The sequence below is a fragment of the Balaenoptera physalus genome, assembly GCF_965194825.1.
Source record: "Balaenoptera physalus genome assembly, chromosome: 9".
In the NCBI taxonomy this organism is placed as follows: Eukaryota; Metazoa; Chordata; class Mammalia; order Artiodactyla; family Balaenopteridae; genus Balaenoptera; species Balaenoptera physalus.
Window position 1 is genome coordinate 51,565,890 of NC_138888.1, and position 25,222 is coordinate 51,591,111.

The window sequence follows — 25,222 nt, forward strand, 5'->3', positions numbered from 1 at the left end:
TGATTGTTCATTAGCTTTGGGATAATGAAACCACACTCTGCTACTGGAAAGCTTAAGACTATGTTAACTTTTTTAAAAGCAGTGTTTATTTCTTATGCTAAAGTACCTAAAAATAAAATATTGATATTATTCTTTTCTGTTAAAATCCTGTTTTTAGGAAATACAACATTTAGTTAGCACTCCAGGGACTATTTCCTCCAGAGAACTATGCTTTTAAACTGGCAAGATTTACAGATTATTCATTCTTCAGTTTCTCTTCCAAAAGGCACAGTATAAATAAAATAACTTTAATTAAGTAATTATTTATTGGGCCATTACAAAGGATGAGGAACTGTCTTAGGCACTATAGGAAAATTTACCAGTGAAAAATAAGAAAATACAGATTAGCACCTAACATAAACACTGAAAATAAATAATAGATGTTAGAGCTGGAGAATTGCCAATTATGACACTTTTTTCCAAAAAAATTTATTTATTTGTTTATTTATTTTTGGCTGCATTGGGTCTTCGTTGCTGAGCGCGGGCTTTCTCCAGTTGCGGTGAGCGGGGTCTACTCTTCCTTGCAGTGCACGGGCTTCTCATTGCGGTGGCTTCTCTTGTCGTGGAGCACGGGCTCTAGGTGCGTGGGCTTCAGTAGTTGTGGCACGTGGGCTCAGTAGTTGTGGCACGCGGGCTCAGTAGTTGTGGCTTGCAGGCTCTAGAGCGCAGGCTCAGTAGTTGTAGCGCATGGGCTTAGTTGCTCCACGGCTTGTGGGATCTTCCCCCACCAGGGCTCAAACCTGTGTCACCTGCACTGGCAGGGGGATTCTTAACCACTACGCCACCAGGGAAGTCCTATAACACTTTTTTAAAAAGCTGAGAATACTGGCTTTCAAAATGAGGCTTACTTAAAGAAATTCAGATACAGTTAACCCTTATAATTAAATTATCTAATTTTCAGCACTCAAACTGTTAATCACTGCAATCAGATTAGTAATCGAATCATCAACAGCCTGAGCATTTCACAAGGCATGCACAGGAAGCCTATTCCCTCACAGAAAGCCCAGAGCTCTGGGGACACTGACAGTGGTCAAGTTTGGTTCACACCGAGCATTACCCAGCAGGCAGGCCAGGGGATGCTGGTCTTGCCTCTCATCCTCACTGCTTCCTCCACCACCACTTTACCAAAGCGTCCAGGCTCTCCTTGCAGGAGCTGCAATTATTATTATTATTATTATTTTTAATCAGTCATCAATTTTATAGACATCAGTGTATACATGTCAATCCCAATCGCCCAATTCAGCACACCATCATACCCACCCCACCGCAGTTTTCCCCCCTTGGTGTCCATACGCTTGTTCTCTACATCTGTGTCGCAACTTCTGCCCTGCAAACGGGTTCATCTGTACCATTTTTCTAGGTTCCACATAACGTGCGTTAATATACGATATTTGTTTTTCTCTTTCTGACTTACTTCACTCTGTATGACAGTCTCTAGATCCATCCACATCTCAACAAATGACTCAATTTCGTTTCTTTTTATGGCTGAGTAATATTCCATAGTACATATATACCACAACTTCTTTATCCATTCGTCTGTCGATGGGCATTTAGGTTGCTTCCATGACCTGGCTATTGTAAATAGTGCTGCAATGAACATTGGGGTGCATGTGTCCTTTTGAATTATGGTTTTCTCTGGGTATATGCCCAGTAGTAGGATTGCTGGGTCATATGGTAATTCTATTTTTAGTTTTTTAAGGAACCTCCATACTGTTCTCCATAGTGGCTGTATCAATTTACATTCCCACCAACAGTGCAAGAAGGTTCCCTTTTCTCCACACCCTCTCCAGCATTTGTTGTTTGTAGATTTTCTGATGATGCCCATTCTAACTGGTGTGAGATGATACCTCATTGTAGTTTTGATTTGCATTTCTCTAATAATTAGTGATGTTGAGCATCTTTTCATGTGCTTCTTGGCCATCTGTATGTCTTCTTTGGAGAAATGTCTATTTAGGTCTTCTGCCCATTTTTGGATTGGGTTGTTTGTTTCTTTAATATTGAGCTGAATGAGCTGTTTATATATTTCGGAGATTAATCCTTTGTCTGTTGATTCGTTTGCAAATATTTTCTCCCATTCTGAGGGTTGTCTTTTCGTCTTGTTTATGGTTTCCTTTGCTGTGCAAAAGCTTTTAAGTTTCATTAGGTCCCATTTGTTTATTTTTGTTTTTATTTCCATTCCTCTAGGAGGTGGATCAAAAAGGATCTTGCTGTGATTTATGTCATAGAGTGTTCTGCCTATGTTTTCCTCTAAGAGTTTTATAGTGTCTGGCCTTACATTTAGGTCTTTAATCCATTTTGAGTTTATTTTTGTGTATGGTGTTAGGGAGTTTTCTAATTTCATTCTTTTTTTGTTTTTTTTTTAATAAATTTATTTATTTATTTATTTATTTTTGGCTGTGTTGGGTGTTCGTTTCTGTGCAAGGGCTTTCTCTGGTTGCGGCGAGTGGGGGCCACTCTTCATCGCGGTGCGCAGGCCTCTCACTATCGCGGCCTCTCTTGTTGCGGAGCACAGGCTCCAGACGCGCAGGCTCAGTAGTTGTGGCTCACGGGCCCAATTGCTCCGTGGCATGTGGGATCTTCCCAGACAAGGGCTCGAACCCGTGTCCCCTGCATTGGCAGGCGGATTCTCAACCACTGCACCACCAGGGAAGCCCCTAATTTCATTCTTTTACATGTAGCTGTCCAGTTTCCCCAGCACCACTTATTGAAGAGGCTATCTTTTCTCCATTGTATATTCTTGCCTCCTTTATCAAATATAAAGTGACCATAGGTGCGTGGGTTTATCTCTGGGCTTCCTATCCTGTTCCATTGATCTATATTTCTGTTTTTGTGCCAATACCATATTGTCTTGATTACTGTAGCTTTGTAGTATAGTCTGAAGTCCAGGAGCCTGATTCCTCCAGCTCCGTTTTTCTTTCTCAAGATTGCTTTGGCTATTCGGGGTCTTTTGTGTTTCCATACAAATTGTGAAATTTTTTGTTCTAGTTCTGTGAAAAATGCCATTGGTAGTTTGGTAGGGATTGCATTGAATCTGTAGATTGCTCTGGGTAGTATAGTCATTTTCACAATGTTGATTCTTCCAATCTAAGAACATGGTATATCTCTCCATCTGTTTGTATCATCTTTAATTTCTTTCATCAGTGTCTTATAGTTTTCTGCATACAGGTCTTTTGTCTCCTTAGGTAGGTTTATTCCTAGGTATTTTATTCTTTTCGTTGCAGTGGTAAATGGGAGTGTTTCCTTAATTTCTCTTTCAGATTTTTCATCATTAGTGTACAGGAATGCAAGAGATTTCTGTGCATTAATTTTGTATCCTGCTACTTTACCAAATTCACTGATTAGCTCTAGTAGTTTTCTGATGGTATCTTTAGGATTGTCTATGTATAGTATCATGTCATCTGCAAACAGTGACAGTTTTACATCTTCGTTTCTGATTTGAATTTCTTTTATTTCTTTTTCTTCTTTGATTGCTGTGGCTAAAACTTCCAAAACTATGTTGAATAATAGTGGTGAGAGTGGGCAACCTTGTCTTGTTCCTGATCTTAGTGGAAATGGTTTCAGTTTTCACCATTGAGACCGATGTTGGCTGTGGGTTTGACATATATGGCCTTTATTATGTTGAGATAAGTTCCCTCTTTGCCCACTTTCTTGAGGGTGTTTATCATAATTGGATGTTGAATTTTGTTGAAAGCTTTTTCTGCATCTATTGAGATGATCATATGGTTTTTCTCCTTCAATTTGTTAAGAATGGTTTATCACATTGATTGATTTGTGTATATTGAAGAATCCTTGCATTCCTGGGATAAACCCCACTTGATCATGGTGTATGATCCTTTTAATGTGCTGTTAGATTCTGTTTGCTAGTATTTTGTTGAGGATTTTTGCATCTATGTTCATCAGTGATATTGGCCTGTAGTTTTCTTTTCTTGTGACGTCTTTGTCTGGTTTTGGTATCAGGGTGATGGTGGCCTCATAAAATGAGTTTGGGAGTGTTCCTCCCTCTGCTATATTTTGGAAGAGTTTGAGAGGATAGGTGTTAGCTCTTCTCTAAATGTTTAATGGAATTTGCCTGTGAAGCCATCTGGTCCTGGGCTTTTGTTTGTTGGAAGATTTTTCATCACAGTTTCAATTTCAGTGCTTGTGATTGGTCTGCTTATATTTTCTATTACTTCCTGGTTCACTCTCAGAAGGTTGTGCTTTTCTAAGAATTTGTCCATTTCTTCCAGGTTGTCCATTTTATTGGCATAGAGTTGCTTGTAGTAATCTCTCATGATCTTTTGCGTTTCTGCAGTGTCAGTTGTTACTTCTCCTTTTTCATTTCTAATTCTGTTGATCTGAGTCTTTTCCCTTTTATTCTTGTTGAGTCTGGCTAATGGTTTATCAATTTTGTTTATCTTCTCAAAGAACCAGCTTTTAGTTTTATTGATCTTTGCTATTGTTTTCTTTGTTTCTATTTCATTTATTTCTGCTCTGATCTTTATGATTTCTTTCCTTCTGCTAACTTTGGGTTTTGTTTGTTCTTCTTTCTCTAGTTCCTTTAGGTGTAAGGTTAGATTGTTTACTTGAGATTTTTCTTGTTTCTTTAGGTAGGCTTGTATAGCTATAAACTTCCCTCTTAGAACTGCTTTTGCTGCATCCCATAGGTTTTGGATCATCGTGTTTTCATTGTCATTTGTCTCTAGGTATTTTTTGATTTCCTCTTTGATTTCTTCAGTGATCTCTTGGTTATTTAGTAACGTATTGTTTAGCCTCTATGTGTTTGTGCTTTTCACGTTTTTTTCCTTGTAATTCATTTCTAATCTCATAGCATTGTGGTCAGAAAAGATGCTTGATATGATTTCAATTTTCTTAAATTTACTGAGGCTTGATTTGTGACCCAAGATGTGATCTATCCTGGAGAATGGTCTGTGTGCACTTGAGAAGAAAGTGTAATCTGCTGTTTTTGGATGGAATGTCCTATAAATATCAACTAAATCTATCTGGTTTATTGTGTCATTTAAAGCTTCTGTTTCCTTATTTATTTTCATTTTGGATGATCTGTCCATTGGTGTAAGTGAGGTGTTAAAGTCCCCCACTATTATTGTGCTACTGTCGATTTCCTCTTTTATAGCTGTTAGCAGTTGCCTTATGTATTGAGGTGCTCCTATGTTGGGTGCATATATATTTATAATTGTTATATCTTCTTCTTGGATTGATTCCTTGATCATTATGTAGTGTCCTTCCTTGTCTCTTGTAACATTCTTTATTTTAAAGTCTATTTTATCTGATATGAGTATAGTTACTCCAACTTTCTTTTGATTTCCATTTGCATGGAATATCTTTTTCCATCCCGTCACTTTCAGTCTGTATGTGTCCCTAGGTCTGAAGTGGGTCTCTTGTAGACAGCATATATATGGGTCTTGTTTTTGTATCCATTCAGCAAGCCTGTGTCTTTTGGTTGGAGCATTTAATCCATTCACGTTTAAGGTAATTATTGATATGTATGTTCCTCTGACCATTTTCTTAATTGTTTTGGGTTTGTTTTTGTAGGTCCTTTTCTTCTCTTGTGTTTCCCACTTAGAGAAGTTCCTTTAGCATTTGTTGTAGAGCTGGTTTGCTGGTGCTGAATTCTCTTAGCTTTTGCTTGTCCGTAAAGCTTTTGATTTCTCCATCAAATCTAAGTGAGATTCTTGCCAGGTAGAGTAATCTTGGTTGTAGGTTCTTCCCTTTCATCACTTTAAGTATATCATGCCACTCCCTTCTGGCTTGTAGAGTTTCTGCTGAGAAATCAGCTGTTAACCTTATGGGAGTTCCCTTGTATGTTATTTGTCATTTTTCCCTTGCTGCTTTCAATAATTTTTCTTTGTCTTTAATTTTTGCCACTTTGATTACCATGTGTCTCGGCATGTTTCTCCTTGGGTTTATCCTGTATGGGACTCTCTGCGCTTCCTGGACTTGGGTGGCTATTTCCTTTCCCATGTTAGGGAAGTTTTCTACTATAATCTCTTCAAATATTTTCTCTGTTCCTTTCTCTCTCTCTTCTCCTTCTGGGACACCTATAATGCGAATGTTGTTGCGTTTAATGTTGTCCCAGAGGTCTCTTAGGCTGTCTTCATTTCTTTTCCTTCTTTTTTCTTTAGTGTGTTCTGCAGCAGTGAATTCCACCATTCTGTCTTCCAGGTCACTTATCCGTTCTTCTGCCTCAGTTATTCTGCTATTGATTCCTTCTAGTGTAGTTTTCATTTCAGTTATTGTATTGTTCATCTCTGTTTGTTTGTTCTTTAATTCTTCTAGGTCTTTGTTAAACATTTCTTGCATCTTCTCGATCTTTGCCTCCATTCTTATTCCAAGGTCCTGGATCATCTTCACTATCATTATTCTGAATTCTTTTTCTGGAAGGTTGCCTATGTCCACTTCATTTAGTTGTTTTTCTGGGGTTTTATCTTGTTCCTTCATCTGGTATATAGCCCTCTGCCTTTTCATCTTGTCTATCTTTCTGTGAATGTGGTTTTTGTTCCACAGGCTACAGGATTGTAGTTTTTCTTGCTTCTGTTGTCTGCCCTCTGGTGGTTGAGGCTATCTAAGAGGCTTGATGGGAGGCTCTGGTGGTGGGTAGAGCTGACTGTTGCTGTCAGGAGCTGCAATTATTATACTAACTTCAAAGGCAGCTCAGGAAGCAAGATTTGAGTCTTAAATCTGTTGAGCTTTCCTCCATTCCATAAGATGACTTTGGGCCATGCCATTTGAATTGTCAGAAAGTTTTCTATATATGAAAATACAATTCACAGGACCTCCCTGGTGGCTAAGACTCCGCGCTCTCAATGCTAGGGGCCCGGGTTTGACCCCTGGTCAGGGAATTAGATCCCGCATGCAGGCTGCAATGCAGACCCAGCGCAGCCAAATAAATAAATAAATAAATAAAATTTTTAAAAAAAGAAAATACAACTCACCAGACAGATTTTTAATGAGAAGACCATTTAGATTGGAAAGTAATTTTTTGCAAAAATATTCAGTACAAGTCTCTTGATACAGTGAGTGGCAGCAAATTTTATATCATTACATTTACACAAAGAAGTAAATTAATAAAGTTTTAAATTCTGCTGCATGAAGCATAGTATACTTATAGATCCAGAAAAGAAGTCATGAATTATCTAACAAAAAATGTGAACAATATATATTTGAACATAATCATCGTGCTCTTCTTCAAAAATGTGCTTAAAATGTAACAAAACCGTCATATAAAAAGTTTCTGAAAATAAAAGCAAAAAGAAGAAATCATAATGGAAAAAACTGATAGACTAGAATATGTAAAATTCAAACTTCTGAATATCAAAATCACCATAAATAAAATATTCTTATTTATTTAATCAACATATTTTCATTGAATGCCTACCATGTGTGAGGCCCTATTCTAGGTGCTTATTAGGAAATGGCAGTGAACAAAACTAACAAAAATCCCTGTCCTCATGGAACTTGGCAGTTTAACATTATATATCTTTATATCTTTTCCTCATACACTGTTGGTGGGAATGTAAATTGGTGCAGCCGCTATGGAAAACAGTATGGAGACTCCTTAAAAAACTAAAAATAGAACTACCATGTGATCCAGCAATTCCACTCTTGGGTATATATCTGGAAACAATGAAAACACCAACTTGAAAAGATACATGCATCCCAATGTTCACAGCAGCACTATTTACAATAGCCAGGACATGGAAGCAACCCAAGTGCCCATCAACAGACAACTGGATTAAGAAGATGAGCCCTATGTCACTCCAACTTTTAGCTTGGAGGCACCTTCCAGATTGCTGCACAGAGAAGGTGAATCCAAGTAGAACACCCAGGTCTGAGTGAGTTGAATTAAGAGAGATCAGGATTATGGGAGTCCAAAACGTAGGTGAAATTTGCAAGGCAAAGTGCCAGAGAGGAGGAAGCTATATAATGAAAGAGCTCCAGAAACCAACAGGTGGACACTCTTGAGTCTTTGGCTGAATAATAGCTGCTCATGAGTAGGGTTATACTTCATGATGTGAGGCAAGGGAAGCTGTGTTATGAACCACTAGGAAACTGTGTGATAAACAATTTCCAGAGATACTGATACATACAACAACTTGAATGACTCTCCAATGAATTACACTGAGGGGAAAAAAAAACCAAAGCCAATCTTAAAAAGTTACATACTTTTTCATTTATATAACATTTTTTTAAATTGATTTGTCTCCATTTAATCTTTTTTTTAAATTAATTTATTTATTTGTTTTTGTTTTTGGTTGTGTTGGGTCTTCGTTGTGGTGCACGGCTTCTCATTGCGGTGGCTTCTCTTGTTGTGGAGCACGGGCTCTAGGCTCACAGGCTCAGTAGTTATGGCTCGCGGGCTCTAGAGCGCAGGCTCAGTAGTTGCGGTGCACGGGCTTAGCTGCCCCGCGGCATGTGGGATCTTCCCGGACCAGGGCTCGAACCCATGTCCCCTGCATTGGCAGGTGGACTCTTAACCACTGCGCCACCAGGGAAGCCCTATATAACGTTTTTGAAATGACAGAATTTTAGAAATGGAGAACAGATTAGTGACTGCCAGGATGTAGAAATGGAGTGTGGATATGTATGGTTATAAAATTATGGGCAATACAAGGGATTCTTGTGGTGATACAGTTGTTCAGTATCTTGACTGTGGTGGTGGATACATGAACCTACAGAGGTGATAAAGTGTACAGAACTAAATACACACATAAATGAGTACAGCACAGCTGATGTGAAACTCGTGGATACAGAGTGCTGACTGTATTCCTTGTACTAGGCCATTTTATATAAGGGACCTGAATATCACCAAATTTTGATATCCTTGGGGACCCCTAGAGCCAATCCCCTGTGGATACCAAGGGATGACTATACAAGTAAAACTGGAGAAATCTGAACAAGATTGGTGAATTGTATCAATGTCAATATCCTGGTTGTGATATTTTTACTATAGTTTTGCAAAATGTTGCCTTAGAGGGGAAATGAGTGTATACAGATCTCTCTGAATTACTTCTTATAACTGTATGTGAATCTATAATTATCTCAATGAAATTTTCAATTAAAAAAAAACTTCAAATGAATCAAACTGGCATGCAAGTAACTTATTTAACTCCCTGTCAAAATAAAATTCAACATATAAAAATTATATAATCCTCACAACGTTTGAAAAAAATTTTGACAAAATTCAACACACATACATGATAAAAACTCTCAGCAAACTAGGAAAAGAAGCAGACTTCCTCGACCTCATAAAGGACAAATACCAAAAAACCTACACTGAAAAGATGCTCAATATCACCAATTATTTGAAAATTGCAAAACAAAACTACAGTGAGATACCACTTCACATCCATTAGGATAGCTATTATGAAAACAACAAACAAACAGAAAATAATGTATTGATAAGGGTGTGGAAAAATGGAGACCCTTGTATATTACTGGTGGGAATGTAAAATTGTGCAGCTGCTATTGAAAACAGTGTGGCAGTTCCTCAAAAAATTAAACACAGAATGACCATATGATCCAGCAATTCCACTTCTGGATATACACAAAAGAATTGAAAGCTGGGATTCAAACAAATATTTGTTCATCAATGTTTATAGCAGCATTATTCACAGAAGTCAGAAGATGGAAACAACCCAAACATCCATCGACAGATGAATGGATAAACAAAATTGGTATATACAATATAATGCAATATTATTCAGGCTTAAAAAAGAATGAAAAAAAAAAAAGAAAAAAAAAGAATGAAATTCTGACATATGCTACAACATGGATGAATCTTGAAGATACTATGCTAGGTGAAATAAGCCAGAAACAAAAGGATAAATATTATATCATCCCACTTACATGAGGTCCCTAGAGTCATCAAATTCATAGAGACAGAAGTAGAACAGTGGTTGCCAGGGACTGGGAAGGAGGGGGTTATAGAATGGGTGTTATTGTTTAATAGGTACAGAGTTTCAGTTTGGGAAGATAAAAATGTTCTGGAGATGAATAGTGGTGATGTTTGCATAACAATGTCAATGTACTTAATGCCACTGAACTGTACAGTTAAAATGATAAATTTTATATTATATATATGTTGCCACAATAAAAGAAACTAATACATTAAACACACACACACACACACACACACCCTACAGTTAACATCATACTTAACTAGGGAAGACTGAACACTTCTCCCCTAAAATTTGACACAAGGCAAGGACATCCACTCTCATGACTTCTATTCAACATTGTACTGCATCCTAGCTAATGCAATGAGGCAAGAAAAAGAACTAGAAGGCATAGAAATTGTAAAGGAAAAAGTTAAATTGTCTTTATTCACAGATATGATTATGTTCACAAAAAATCCTGAAGAAGCTACCCAATAACCAGGAGTTATAAGAGTTAATAATTATAAGAGTTAATAATTGAATTTAGAAAGGTCATCAAAAAAATCAATTGATTCTATACACTAGCAGTGATCAACTGGAAATTTAAATGTTAACATACAATACCATTTGCAGTAAAATATCCGGGAATAAATTTATCAAAAAATATGGCAAACCTCTGCACTACAAACTACAAAACCCCACTGAGAGAAATTAAAGAAGATATTTCAGGGACTTCCCTGGTGGCGCAGTGGTTAAGAATCTGCCTGCCAATGCAGGGGACACAGGTTCGAGCCCTGGTCCAGGAAGATCCCACATGCCAAGGAGCAACTAAGCCCGTGCGCCACAACTATTGAGCCTGCGCTCTAGAGCCCGTGAGCCACAACTACTGAAGCCCACATGCCTAGAGCCCATGCTCCACAACAAGAGAAGCCACCGCAATGAGAAGCCCGCGCACCACAGTGAAGAGTCGCCCCCACTCGCCGCAACTAGAGAAAGCCGGCGCGCAGCAACAGAGACCCAACGCAGCCAAAAATAAAGAAATAAAGAAATAAAGAAGATGTTTTAAAATGAAGAAATATACCATGCTCATAGATTGGAATACTCAATATTTTAAGTTATCAATTCTCTGTAGACATTGCTCTATAGCTTCAACATAATCCCAATCAAAATCCCAGGATTTTTTTTTAAAGAAATGAACAAGCTTATTCTAAAATGAACATGGAAATGCAAAGGCTACAGAATAGCCAAAATAATCTTGAAAAAGACAAAGTTGGAAGACTCACATCACACCACAGAGATGCATCAGCAAAATCCAAGCTGTAGGAAATCCTACAGGACAAAGATGTTTATAAGTATGTATGTATACATATGTGTGTGGTGTGCACACACCCAAGCATATACTACCTCCGGATGTAAAATATAGTACTTACTGTGAGTCATTTTCAAAAATGTTTCAAAGCCATTGCCACAGTGTGTAAGCTTTGGGTGAGCAAAGGCTGTGTCTGCTTTTATTCACCATTACATTTCCAGAAACAATAGACTGCCTGGCACAAGGCAAGTGCTCAACAAGCATTTGTCAAGTGACTGGAAGAATGAGGACAGATGTTGGAAAAAAGTAGGGAAGAAACCAGCACTAAATTTCACCTGCTTCATAATTTTGCTTTGGTCTCTACAGAATCCTAAATAAAACCTTGTAATTTTCTCAGGATAAGATTCTTACTAGGGGAGTCATTTATAAAACCTAAAAATCTTTTAAATTCTAACTTTTAAGCCTATATTTGGGAAGCCAAAAAATGACTACTCGAGAGCCCCCTCTAGTGGTGCCCTTTTCACAGCTGACCCCCTGCAGAAGGAGCTGGAAGTGGTAATACCTCCACCACTGCCTCCCACCCGAGAAGAATTTTGCTTTCCAACTCCTAACCTTAAAACCAGTCTACCTTTCCACTGGTGAAATTACCAATGTGAAACAGGTAAGGTTAAACCAGGAGACAGCAAAAAAGGGACTGACAAACAAAAATGTACTTTATTCTCTTCTAATGTACGGGAGAAATCATTAACCCTGCCATCACCACTCATTCTGCTAGTCTAGAGCTGAAACCTTGTTGTAAGAAAGCCAGCTGTAGGGTAAGAATGAAGCCACAAAATACTACTACTGCAGCTTTTGACTTTTGCGTGAGATATGATAAGCATTTTATTAATGAAAACATTTCAAGATTGAACCATGATGATATCAATGCTCCTGGGGTTCCCGTATTGAGGGTCCATTTGAGTCAATCATCTCAACATACCTATGAAGATAGAGTAGAGTGAAGTGGGCATGACAGAGTCCAAGCCAAGGGCATGAATAAGGAGAGGGAAAGGGATGCTATGAAACAGACATCTCTTTTCCACCAAGTCTCTTTAAAATTTAATATCTGTTTCCCAAGTCTAAAAAAGAAAAATAATAAAGAATAAGAGCTTGTAAAGGCATTCTGAGGCTATTCTCCCAGCCAGCGAGCCCCCCCAAAGTGAGAATTTGACCTATCTTTTATTACCTATTTTGTAAGTATTCTAAACTAAACTGAGTATGGCCACCAAAATGTTCATCTCACTTATTTCAGAATTCCTTTCTCTTCCCCTCTCTACATTATGAAGATGTTTCTAGCCAAAGATTGCCACACACCCAGCCTCTGTGAATATCCCGTGTTACACATCTTTTCTAATCCCTTCAAACATTCAGATAAATTACGTTTATTGTACCTCCCTTCAATTCATTAGAATATGGCTGTATTTTCCAAACTAAAAATCCAACAACTTTCATAGTTGTTGTTGTTTTTTTTTTAAGTCCTTTTGTAGAAGTGGAAACAGTTGTGCCTTACTAATCATCTCCATTTATGGTTAAGTGGTTAAGGTAACAGGAGGAACAAAGATGCTGATTTTAGCAATGACAGAACATGAAAGTGAAGGTATAGGAAGTAAACGTTCTCCAAAGAGGCAAAAAATGAGAGATGACAACAGAATGATATCTGCTAGCGGTGCCCAAAGGTGCAGACACATAAAACTGCTCAAGTACCTGGTATAAATTAGATTCTAAATAAGAAGCATACATTGGTCTCAAAAATACCAATTAGCCAATGAACTTAGAAAAAGAATAGTTTGAGCTTCTTTCACATTTTTAAAATCTGCAAGTTTGAAGAACTTGAAGAATCTCTATCATTCGCTTTTTAGATACTAACTAATTCCCTTTATATTAGATTTGCTAAATCTATAAATGTAAAACAGGCATTTAGAGGCATTAGTAAACAAATCAGAAGAAGAGGGAGGACCCAGAAAAGAACAGTTTGCTCTCTAAGGCAGTATAACTACTTATTCAACTTCTATTATTTTTCTTACCCTAAAATTCTTATTAAGATAACGAACCTCTGCCGCCACTTCCTCACAATGCAAATTTGTTGATCTCGTTACATTAAATGTGCATTTTGAGTATGTAAAGAACTGAATGACAAGCCATAAGGTCAGAGGAAGGAGGAGCCACCTTCATGACATCAGTGAAGGTGGGTAACCAGGGAGAGGTTTAAAACTGGAGAAAAAGATTTGATTGAAGGAAATAGAAACCAGAAAACAGACAACTTCAGCAAGAATGAAGTCAGGGAAGAAGCAAGACGTTAACTGATTAGGAAAATCCAGAAAGTAAGTGACAGCTCATAAGGTTTCCAAGAAAATGTGAGTCTTTGTGCCCAGTGCATGGAAGTGGGAGACCAAGGAAATGTTACCACTCATATGTTAAGAACGTCTATTCAGGGACTTCCCTGGTGGCGCAATGGTTAATAATCCGCCTGCCAATTCAGGGGACAGGGGTTCGAGCCCTGGTCAGGGAAGATCCCACATGCCGCAGAGCAACTAAGCCTGTGCACCACAACTAGTGGGCCTGCACTCTAGAGCCCACGAGCCACAACTACTGAGCCCGAGCGCCACAACTACTGAAGCCCACACGCCTAGAGCCCGTGCTCCTCAACAAGAGAAGCTACCACAATGAGAAGCCTACGCACTGCCACGAAGAGCAGCCCCCACTCGCCGCAACTAGAGATAGTCCGCGCACAGCAACGAAGACCCAACGCAGCCAAAATAAGTAAATAAATAAATTTATTTTTTTTAAAAAGTAAAAACAAACAGCTTATTTTTTTTTTTAAGTTATTAACCTGAGTCAAATAGCACTGAGCAATGAGATTCTGGTTTATCTAATAACCTATCTAGAAATGACTTCCTTCCCTGAGATCAACTCACTTTGTACATTAAATAATGTTTGCACCCTAACATGCTAACTAACCCTGCCTTCAACTGCAGTCACCCTATGAGAAATAAAAGTAAAAACTAAGATAACTGCACTCCTCTCCTCTCTCCTATTTTACCTCACCTCATCCTGTTCCTGCTGGTAGTGTACTGAGGGATAGAAATGGAAGTTATCCCTGAGTGAAAGCTGGGAAACTTTTTGTTTGGACCACTTAAAACTTATTTTAACACACTTACCAACATCTCCATAAACATACAGGCCCCTTGGAGGTTTGCTCCTTGAAAAAAGCTGCAAATTAAGAACAAATTATAAATCTCCAACATGGAAATAATCGAATATCATCATATACATAGTGTTCCTAACCGTGCTATATATACAGGACTGAAATGGGCTACTGCACACAGTAAGTACAAAAAACTTGATATAAAAGGCTATGAAGCCCCACTTAGGTTTTAATATAGGAGGCAAGAATCATAGTAGCTCAGAGCAAGGCTCTGAAGTCACACAACTTAAGTTTACATCCACTTCACAATTTACTAACCATGTAATCTTCCCCCTCTTTCCCAAATGGGCTCCCCAAACAATGACAGCCTAGCTCATTCCCAGCAAGCAAGAGATCAGAAGACTTCTTCTAAAGAAAGTGAATGGTTTCCAGAAATAAAGGCCCAAAGGCACCTAGTGTGGGTTTCTCCCAAAGAAAGAACTGGGCCCCTATCAGATCACCTTACAGTAAAGCATACTAGTCAACAAACCTCTTAAGATGGAGCCTTCAATCAGCTCATTAGTATCTGAAAAGACTCTAAAACGAATTGACAGCCAAGAATCAATAGAAATTTGAAAAAACACCCCAAAAACTCCCATTATGAAAGTTGGAGACCACAGCAAATATACAGGGGGCAAAAAACTCCAAGGAAACAGAGACTACACACACAGCAAAAGGAAACTTCAAAATAAAACTGTAACCAATATAATTAATATGCTGAGGAAAATAAAAGAAGTTATTAAAACTATAAAGCAGGAACAAAATGCAATTTTTAAAAGCAATATTAAGAACAAAAGAGAGTACTTTGAAATTTAACATATGGTAGCAGAAACAAAATTCCAGAAAAGGTATTAGAAGATAAGCTTGAGGAAATGTTAAAGAAATACAACAAATAAACAATAACAATGAAAGATGGAAAATATAAGAAAATTACACGATTAATTCAGGAGGTCCAATATCTGACCAAAAGGAATTCCAGAAAGAGAAAATAGAGAAAAAAGAGAGGAGGAAATTACCTAAGATTTTTCTCAGATCTGAAGGACGAAATTTCAAGATTGGGAGGACAGAATAAGTGTCCAACACAATGAGGGAAATAAGACCCATACCAAGTCACAATCCTGAAATTTCAGACACCAGGGATATAAAGGAAATCCTACAAATGTCCAAGGTGGCAGTGGGGTGGGCATTCAGGGGGAAAGGTGGTGGGGGGCGGGTGGCTGGAGACAGGTCACAAACAACCGATAAAAACTTGAATAAAGTTTGAGGGACAGTGATTTCCAATCTAATCCATCCAATCTATCCATCAAGTGTGAAAATGGGAAACTGACATTCCATACATACAGGGTCTCAAAAAACCCTCCCCAACAGAAATAGGAACACCTAGGCTCCATGAAACACAGAGGATCCTGGGGAGAATGCCCTGGTAAGACGGAGGGCTGCTCTCTAGAACCACAGTGGCACAAGCAGGACAAGAAAGCAATCAAGTCCAGACCAAAACAGGAGGATGGAGGCCTCAAAGGAAGAAACAAAATGGAATTTCTCTTTGCCTGATATTATTATCAACCCAAATTACCTTCCTGAATTTTGCTCCACTTAGAAGAGTAACCTTCAAACTCTATGACAGTTCCTAGACACCTGTGCAAAAACCAAGGTGAGCCAGAGCTGAGAGAGTTCAGAAAGGGTAAAAGCAGAAAGAAGCGAAGGTTATGCCACTTAGCACCAACCAGAGCAGTCAATATTTTGACAGAGAACATTTTCAAAAGCTAGACTTCAGGATCCACTACCTAATGCTTTTGTTTTTTAATCTGTGGATTCACTCCAGCATGCCTCAGAAACCTCTCTCGCTTTCCTGTCCCTCAGCTTTCTCTATAAATCCAGCCTCTGACTCCAGCACGCCCCTTCCAAAAGAACCTTCACCCATGGTTTAGGCAAAAGGACCTTCTTTGCTTTGATTCTGCCAGGTGGATGCCTTCCCTGTGTTCCTCTGCACATTAACTCTCCATCTATTCTTAAATCTCAACTCAAAACAGATGCCACTCCTGACAAAACCTCTTAATTTGTCTTGTTGTAATATCTTATATGAACAATTCTTGTACATTGGTTATTCTATTTTCAATTTGCCAGAAAAAAAGCATCATGCTCCTCAATAACTTTAGAACAGCTTCAAATTAGAAAACTTAAATACAACCTAATAATCTCTAAGTATGTTCTATGTATTAGAAATCTTTTGAAAGCAACTTTTTGCATAAGGTAACTGGAAATGTTATAGCAATTCTTCACATCACATTTTGTAGAAACAGTCCGGGATCTAGTCATGATATAATCAACATATGCTGAATCAATGAAGTTCAAGCCAAAAATTTAACAAAGATGGGGGGAAATGATGACATGGGAAGAGCTCAACGCTGCTAAAAAAAAAAAAAAAAAAAAAAAATCACTTGGGCCTATCTTCTGTTTTACCCAAACTCAACGTATTTTTGAAAGAGCACTTTGGCAAATATTATAGTACATTATCTATTACATATATAATTTATATTATATTATATTTTATGGCAATATTTAGAAGATGATAAAGAGATATGGTTATAGAGTATCAAAGGAAAAGATTCTCAAACATCTGAGATCACAAATATCTCGTATGGCATAAATACTGTTTAAGAAGCAGATTTTACTCCAAATAAATTGATAAACACAATGGATACTCCTCTAACAATAAATGTTAGACATCACCTATCTAAACTATGTTATATACACACCAAGTATTTTCACTTGGAGAGGCAGGTTAGTTTTCTCCTCATAAAATTTCAGTCTTCCAAAAATTATTGAAATTATCTCAAAGGATTAAAAAATCTATATTTTAAGGGGAAAATCAGAGGATTGAATGGAGAACAGAAAGACTATTTAGAAGGCTGTAAAATGGGTCCTGAAGAAGTTTTTTAATTCTTTATTCATAGTGGTCAATTCAGGGAGAGTTAGGTTCACACAGTTTTCTTCAAAATAACTACACAGGCACCCACATAATTTACATGCTCCTAATTTACATTTTCTCACAATTTACCGTATTTTTCAGGTCCATTAAATTTCCTTTCCCAATGTTTTAATTTCCTGTAATGTGTTCCTATGTCTCCGAGCACTCCACCCTGGCATAGTTCCTGGGTGCTGGGGTTCTACATGTGCTCCCATCCTCCACAAGCCTCTTCATCCTGCTCTCTACCCTAGGGGGCAACCTTGCTGGCTGGCTGCTAGCTGGGTTCAGCCCCTGGGAGGCACTACTTGCAGGAGATAGGAGGGAGGGCGTGGAGAGAAATCCGGGTCATTCTCTCCCGTTGCTTCCCTGCTTCAGTGCTGTGTCTCTAGCAGAGCTGCATCCCTCCAGAATCATTAGGTCCTCATGCCACAGCTACAGCTCTCTGCAGGCTCCTCCTTCACTCCTCCATCCTTTGTTTGCTGCCTTAGGCCTGCCCTGCCCATGACTAAGTCATCTCTTGATTCAGTCTTTAAAGTGCTGTGAACAGTTTCCTGACAGAACTCTGATACATGCCCAACCTCTAAAATACACACACTTAACACTAACTAGACAAAGACTTGAAGATCTGAACATGAATAAGTTTCTCCAGTGACCGGTTGTAAGATTTGTCATGTTACTTATATCTTAGGGAATTTGTGAAGTAGGATGATGACACCTTCTCTAATGTGTTTTTGATAAGGATCCAGTGATACTGTATTACAGATTGTGCAGATGGTAAGCTTAAGGATGATGTTGGAAGACCGTGGAAAGCTATCACCTACCTCCACTAAGCATAAAAGATATAAGGAAATAGTATTAGAGTTGAACTCAAAAGATCTGGGTACAAATTCTGGTTTGGCTACTTATTAGCTATGTGACTCTGGGTAAGCCACATCAACTCTACAACCAGCCATTTCCTTATCTGTTGGGTGCAGGACACAGCACTGGGGAGTTCCCACTCACTGCCCACCTCTGCACACCTAATCACAAGGCCCACTCACTCATGCTGAAGACTGTAAACTTCATGTACTGATACCTGCTTCTATCCAAACCTATGGACCACGAAGAAGAAACATCGCACCCTTTGACACACCCTTCTCAAAGATCTGAACAACATTAATGTACACTTAAGCTATTTTATATCTATACAAACTCTACCAAACAAATCAAGAATACATTCAAGAACATGGAGCACATTTTCAAATACTGTGCATATTCCAAGCCATAAAGGAAACCTCAATAAACTCCAAAGAATCACTGTACTCCAACCAAAATGGAATAAAATTAGAAATAAATGATGGAAGGATAGCTAAAAATAGAAAAACCTCATACTAAGATATTGACTTTTGCTCACATTCCCTCACGTCCACCCAGACTTCTGGGATTGCAATTTCATATAGGAAGTTGAAGGAGGTCCAACCCAACGCCTTCTGTTTTCTCTTTATAAAGATGTAGACGTCTGCTGAAAGTGATAGGGGAAGTGTAGTTCAGCTTGAAGGGAGCTAAGAAGGCTCTAGAGAATCGTTACAGAGAAGAGTGAACTAACCAGCGAAACAGATTTGTTGACAAAATGGAGGGGCACGCCTCAGAGCTTTCAGATTGTTCTCAACAATCTTCTATACCTGTGCAGTAGCCATGTCCTTTAGGTGAGAATGATCCCACTCCCAGCTCTATCCTCTACAACCGGATGAGGGGTTCAAGGGTGAGCTTATGACTAAATTCAGTCAAGCAGAGTTCTGTTGTTCAACTCTAGGTGAAAGAGAAGCTCTAGTCTTCTGGGCAGTATGCTGTGTAGATGTGATGCTAGTTTCCTACTTTGAGATAAGCCAAGCTGAACACAAAGCCAAAATAATCAAGAGGGCAAGATCAAGAAGATCTCCAAGTAAGTAATGGAGTCAGGGGCCTAATACACTGCACCTGAAGCATACTTATCCTTGGACTTCTACATGAGCCAATGATTACTCGTATTATTTGACCTAGTTTTAGTTGGGTTTTCTGTTATGCACAACTGAAAGCATTCTAAGTGATGTCATAATATATTTTACTAGGCCATATTAATGGTTTGATATAAGTATTTATAAAAGTATCTGAAAGTATCTATTCTCAAGAGAGAGCTATAGTAATCAAAACAGTATGGTATTGGTATTAAAACAGACACACAGATCAATGGAACAGAACAGAGAGCCCAGAAATAAATCCACACATATATGATTAATTAATTTATATCAAAGGAGCCAAGGGTATACAAAGGAGCCAAGGTCAAAGGAGCCAAGGGTCTATAAAGGAGCCAAGATTCAAGGATAGTTTCTTCAATAAACGGTGTTGGGAAAACTGGACAGCCACATGAAAAAAAAAATGAAACTGGACCACTACTTATACACAAAAACCAACTCAAAATGGATTATAGACTTGAACATAAGACCTGAAACCATAAAACTCCTAAAAGAAAACACAGGTGGTGAGCTGCTTGACACTGGTCTTAGCAATGACTTTTTGGATTTAATATCAAAAGCAAAGGCAACAAAAGCAAAAATAAACAAATGGGACCTTATCAAACTAAAAAGCAAAAGAAACAATCAACAAAATGGAAAGGCAACCTACCAAATGAGAAAAAATATTTTCAAATCATATGTGATAAAGGGTTAGTATCTAAAATACACAAAGAACTCATACAACTCAACAGCAAGAAAACAATCCAATTAAAAGACGGTCAGAAAATCTGAATAGACATTCTTTCCAAAGAAGTCATACACATGGCTAAAAGGCACGTGAAAAGATGCTCAACGTCACTAATCATCAGGAAATGAAATCAAAACCACAACGAGATATCATCTCACATCTGTTAGAATGGCTATTACCAAAAAAAACAAGAAATTAGTGTTGATGAGGATGTGGAGAAAGGGAACCCTCATGCACTGTTGGTAGGAATGTAAATTGGTGCAGCCACTATGGAAAACAGTATGGAGGTTCCTCAAAAAGTTAAAAATAGAACTACCATATGATCTAGCAATTCCACTTCTAGAAATTTATCCAAATGAAAACACTAGCTCAAAAAGATATATCTGCAACTCCTTTTTCATTGCAGCATCATTTACAATAGCCAAAACGTGGAAACAACTTAAGTGTTATACACACACACAATGTAAATTATTCAACCATTAAAAAAGAAAGAAATCCACATCTGTGACAACACTGATGGACACTGAGGGCATTATGCTATGAGAAATAAATCAGACAGAGAAAGACAACGTGTGAACTCATATGTGGAATCTAAAAAAACAAAAAAACTAAACTCATAGGTATCTAGTCAAGAGAGCATGTCAAGTTTAGGAGACTTACTATAATAAGTATTACAATACTATATACTAAATCAAAAGGGAGGATAATAAGAAAAGCAGTTGTCAGAAAAATGTCATTAAAATTTTTTTAAATGATATGAATAAATTGCCAATTGTCCAATAAAGAAATGTGCTGATGTCACAAGTGTTTGGGGTCCTAGTTGTTATGCATTTAGCGATGCACTTCAAACCACTAAATTTAGTAAAAATTTATGATTTGAATTTTATATACATAAAAGCCCACTTCCACACAGAGAATCTTTTGAACGTGAGGATTATATTTTTTAAAGTAAATATCTGATAATTATTCTATCAAAATTTTATTAGACAAAGTCAAATGTAAAGCATGATTACTGGATTCAAACACACACACAGTTAAAAGAACATTTGGGGGACAACTGAAGAAACCTGAATATGGGCTTCATATTTAGGAATGCCAGATAAAATACAGGATGCCAGTTAAATTTGAATTTCACACTGATATCAAATAATTTTTTAGTACATGTATGTCCCAAATATCACATGGTACATATATATACTAAAAAACTATTCATTATTTATCTGAAATTCAGGTTTATCTGGACATCCTGTATTTTTGTTTGCTAAATCGAGTGGCCCTATTTTAGATATCACTACATCAATGTTAAGTTTCTTGGGTGTGATAATGGTAATATAGTTATTCAGGAAAAGGTCCTTGTTAGGAGATACATAATGATGTTTTTAGAGGTCAAGTGTTATGATATTACAACTTACTTTCAGATGATTAAAGAAAAAATATTGAGAGAGAGAGAGAGAAAAAGAAAACAAATGTGGCAAAATGTTAACCATTAGTGGTTTTAAGTGTACTGTTGAAATTTTTCAAAATAAAAAGTTGCGAAAAACAAAACAGAATTTGGTAAGGTGATTAATTACTGTATTACTTTTACTTTTGAACTAAGTCTAAAATTATTCTAAAAATATCTACATATTTGCATTTTAGACAATTGCTTTCAAAACTATTCCTTTAACTTCTGCAAAGTAAACATTTGCCATCCATCATTCCAAATATTTTGATTTAATCATTCTAACTTTATCCTTTGTTCCTTATGATATTAAAATTCTAGCATTAAAAATAATCCAAGGTGATTCTCATCAAAGTTATAAATTAAAACAGCATGTCCTCCACCTTTCTGGGTTACTGTCTACCTGCTAGTCAAGTATAATTTCCATTAGGACAATTAGATAATAAGGGTGATGCTTTAACATAAAGAGTTGGTTTCAATTTGTTTAAAATGCAGGAATGCTCCTTTTCCTGTTTCTCCCTACTCCCCTCACCATTCCATTACTAACTCCTAAAATGATAGAGACAGTGATTCCAGCTGGAATACTGAGCATAATTACATCTTTTAAAAACAAGCATTATATCATTCTCTACATAGACCACTGTTTAATAAAAGTAGATCACTTCAGGTTTCTAAGAAGATCATTAAAACTAAAAAACTGAACCATATGTTAGCACCCACAAATTCTCTTTAAATGAAAATCTTTTTTGAAATACCATCAGTTGATTTGCAAAAGAACCCTTGTAACCTAAAGTACACCAATTTGTTCAGTTTACTAGTATAATTAAGCCTTTTAAGCACCTAAATAACAAGTGTGGGGGCAGAGTTTAACCTCTACAACTAGCATAAAAATGGCTCAATTTCTGATTATAACAGAATTTGAAGATGCAAATGACTTTTTACTGTTGCATGCACTCAAGCAACAAGCATTTCTAAGTGCCTATGTGTGTCAGTGGGAAACAAATGACAGGAGGCAATTTCTTCAGCAAATCCTTCCAGTTCACTCACTCCTAACTGATATTCGAATTCTGGACTAGCTTAGGAGAAGATAAGCTAGGTGTGACCTACTCCAGTCCACCACTTGTTCAGAGGGATGTCCAGGACTTAAGCATAATTCTCAAACCTACCTGGAGTTTATCAGAAGAAGGATGTGGAAAATATTCCTCAGTCTGAACCTAGTTGAGGTTCTGAATTTGAGGGATTAAAGTGGCCTTCCAGGCTTCTCCTGGATTTTCAAAGAACTGACACTATGGAGGAAATAAGAACACAAACATGTCCACAGAGAAGCAAGTGAATATAAAAACTCACAGAGGGCTTCCCTGGTGGCGCAGTGGTTAAGAATCCGCCTGCCAATGCAGGAGACACGGGTTTGAGCCCTGGTCTGGGAAGATCCCACATGCCGTGGAGCAACTAAGCCCGTGCGCCACAACTACTGAGCCTGCACTCTAGAGCCCGCAAGCCACAACTACTGAGCCCATGTGCCATAACTACTGAAGCCTGTGTGCCTAGAGCCCATGCTCCGCAACAAGAGAAGCCACGACAATGAGAAGCCCACGCACAGCAACGAAGAGTAGCCCCTGCTCACCGCAACTAGAGAAAGCCCGTGCACAGCAACGAAGACCCAACACAACCAATAAATAAATAAATTAATTAATTATTTTAAAAAACAAAAAAACTCACAGAGACACCTATGCTCTCACACAGACGTATGGATAGGCTCACAGCCACCAGGACAATTGCCTTCAGAGTCAGCAGAGAATTATTTTGTGAATCTTCAGTGATTGCTTTGTTATTCATTCAAATCTTCATGTTTTTTTCATTTATTCCAGAAACATGGATTGAGCATTGATCACCTACTTTGTACCAGGCAGTGAGCTAAGTTCTGCAGACCTACAAGATCCAGAAAATAATGACATGGTATTTACTAAAGGAGCATGTGGTCACCAGGTGGGCCATGTGAGATGGTCTACAGTAAAAAGATGGGGGCACAGGCAGCCTTAACAAAGACCCAAAGGCAAGAGAAGGCCCCAGTCTTGTCTAACAATCTTCAAGTAGCTTGTCATAGCTGCTGCTTTTATTGCCAGCAGACAACAAAGACAGATGAGGCTGGCAAGAGGCAGGGACCAGGCAGGCTCTCAAGGACCCTATAGAACATGCTAATGAGTTTGTACTTTCTCTGGAGGGCACTGAGAAGCCTTAAGCAGGAGAATGGTCCAATCAGATTATCCGTTAGAAATATCATTATTGATACAGTGTGGAGAATGCATTGAATGGGAGGAAACTGGAGGAAAAGACAACACTACCTACTACCTGCTCTGCTGACAAGCCACCCTTGCCAGGTGGAAGTGTGGTTCAGGGAGAAATACTTGTGGGGGCTTTTTGTGGTTCATCAGGGCAAAGGTAACTGAAGGCAGCTCTGTGGTGGTCTTCACTGCCATGAAGGGACTATGGATTACCTTGGAGCTTCATGCTTCTCCTGGAGAAGCTGTACATGGCTGTGGCAGTGTGGCCTGAAATGTGTGTTCAGTGTTCAGGTCCTAATATCTGCACATCTCCATTGGAGATGATGGCATGGATTGGAATTGCTCAGTTTTTCTTTATAGTTCTCTTGTTTCCAAATAGAGGTTTTCACTCAGTTAAAAACCAATTATAGGGACTTCCCTCATGGTCCAGTGGGTAAGACTCCGTGCTCCCAATGCAGGGGGCCTGGGTTCGATCCCTGGTCCAGGAACTAGATCCCACATGTGTGCTGCAACTAAGAGTTCACATGCCACAACCAAAAAGTCCGCATGCCGCAACTGAAGATCCCACATGCTGCTACTAAGACCCGGTGCAGCCAAAATAAATAAATAAATAAATAAATAAACAAAACTGTATAAAGCAAAATCAGAATTACTATCCAACTTAAAAAAACTAATTGAAGGCAAATATCTAACTCCTGAAAAGCTTAATATTGTTAAAAGACAATATAGCTTCTTAGAGTTATCCTTAAGAGATGCCAACTTCATAGAGAATCTTTAGGAACAGCAAATGTGGAGGCAACTGGTGAAGAACTCCAAGCTTCAGGCTTAAATAGATTTATGGAAAAACAACTGAAAAAAAAAATCTAAACAATTTAGAACTAGATTAATTGACTGGTAACTTTATAAGGAGAATGAAATCACTAGAACAGAAATCAAAATCTACCACATCCTATGGCTTTTCCAAATAAAGCAATGCCCTTCACCAAAGGGTCGGCCTATATCTGAAAAGAGGTCTTTCCACTGCCCTTTACTCAGATTCTCACCCTTACCAGCATGCTTTCCTCCCTACTTCTTCCTCCATGTCCTTGTTGCCAGTGGATCCAAGTGAACAAGCCTTAAAATAGATACCTGTTTCCCTTCTTCATAAATATTTTCTGCCAAGGGATTTTTCTAGTCTCCTGTCTATCCATCCTGATTTTCCTCTCTTATGTGCTGGATTTCCCCCCACCATTCCCACATCCTGAAAAGAATAAAGAATTATCTTTAGGGTTGATTCAGTCTTCACACAAGCCTACTATTGAACATTCTGAATCTGAGAAGAAACTTGAGACCTTTTTTTTTCTTTGTCTCTCTTCAAATGTAATTTTGAT

The 25,222-nt window shown here is 38.1% G+C and overlaps 1 protein-coding gene across 5 annotated transcripts in view; it reads right to left on the reverse strand.

The window, feature by feature from the left end:
• The window catches only part of AFG1L (AFG1 like ATPase), a 224,103-nt gene that overhangs the window by 136,941 nt on the left and 61,940 nt on the right, over positions 1-25,222 (reverse strand). For 4 of the 5 annotated variants that reach the window (XM_082475319.1, XM_082475318.1, XM_082475317.1 and 1 more), the window contains one exon: positions 14,418-14,469. The exons of the other annotated variant lie outside the window; for it this stretch is intronic. In XM_082475319.1, coding sequence (XP_082331445.1) covers positions 14,418-14,469 — 52 coding nt within the window. The remainder of the gene's footprint in view (positions 1-14,417; positions 14,470-25,222) is intronic. 5 annotated transcript variants of the gene reach the window in all.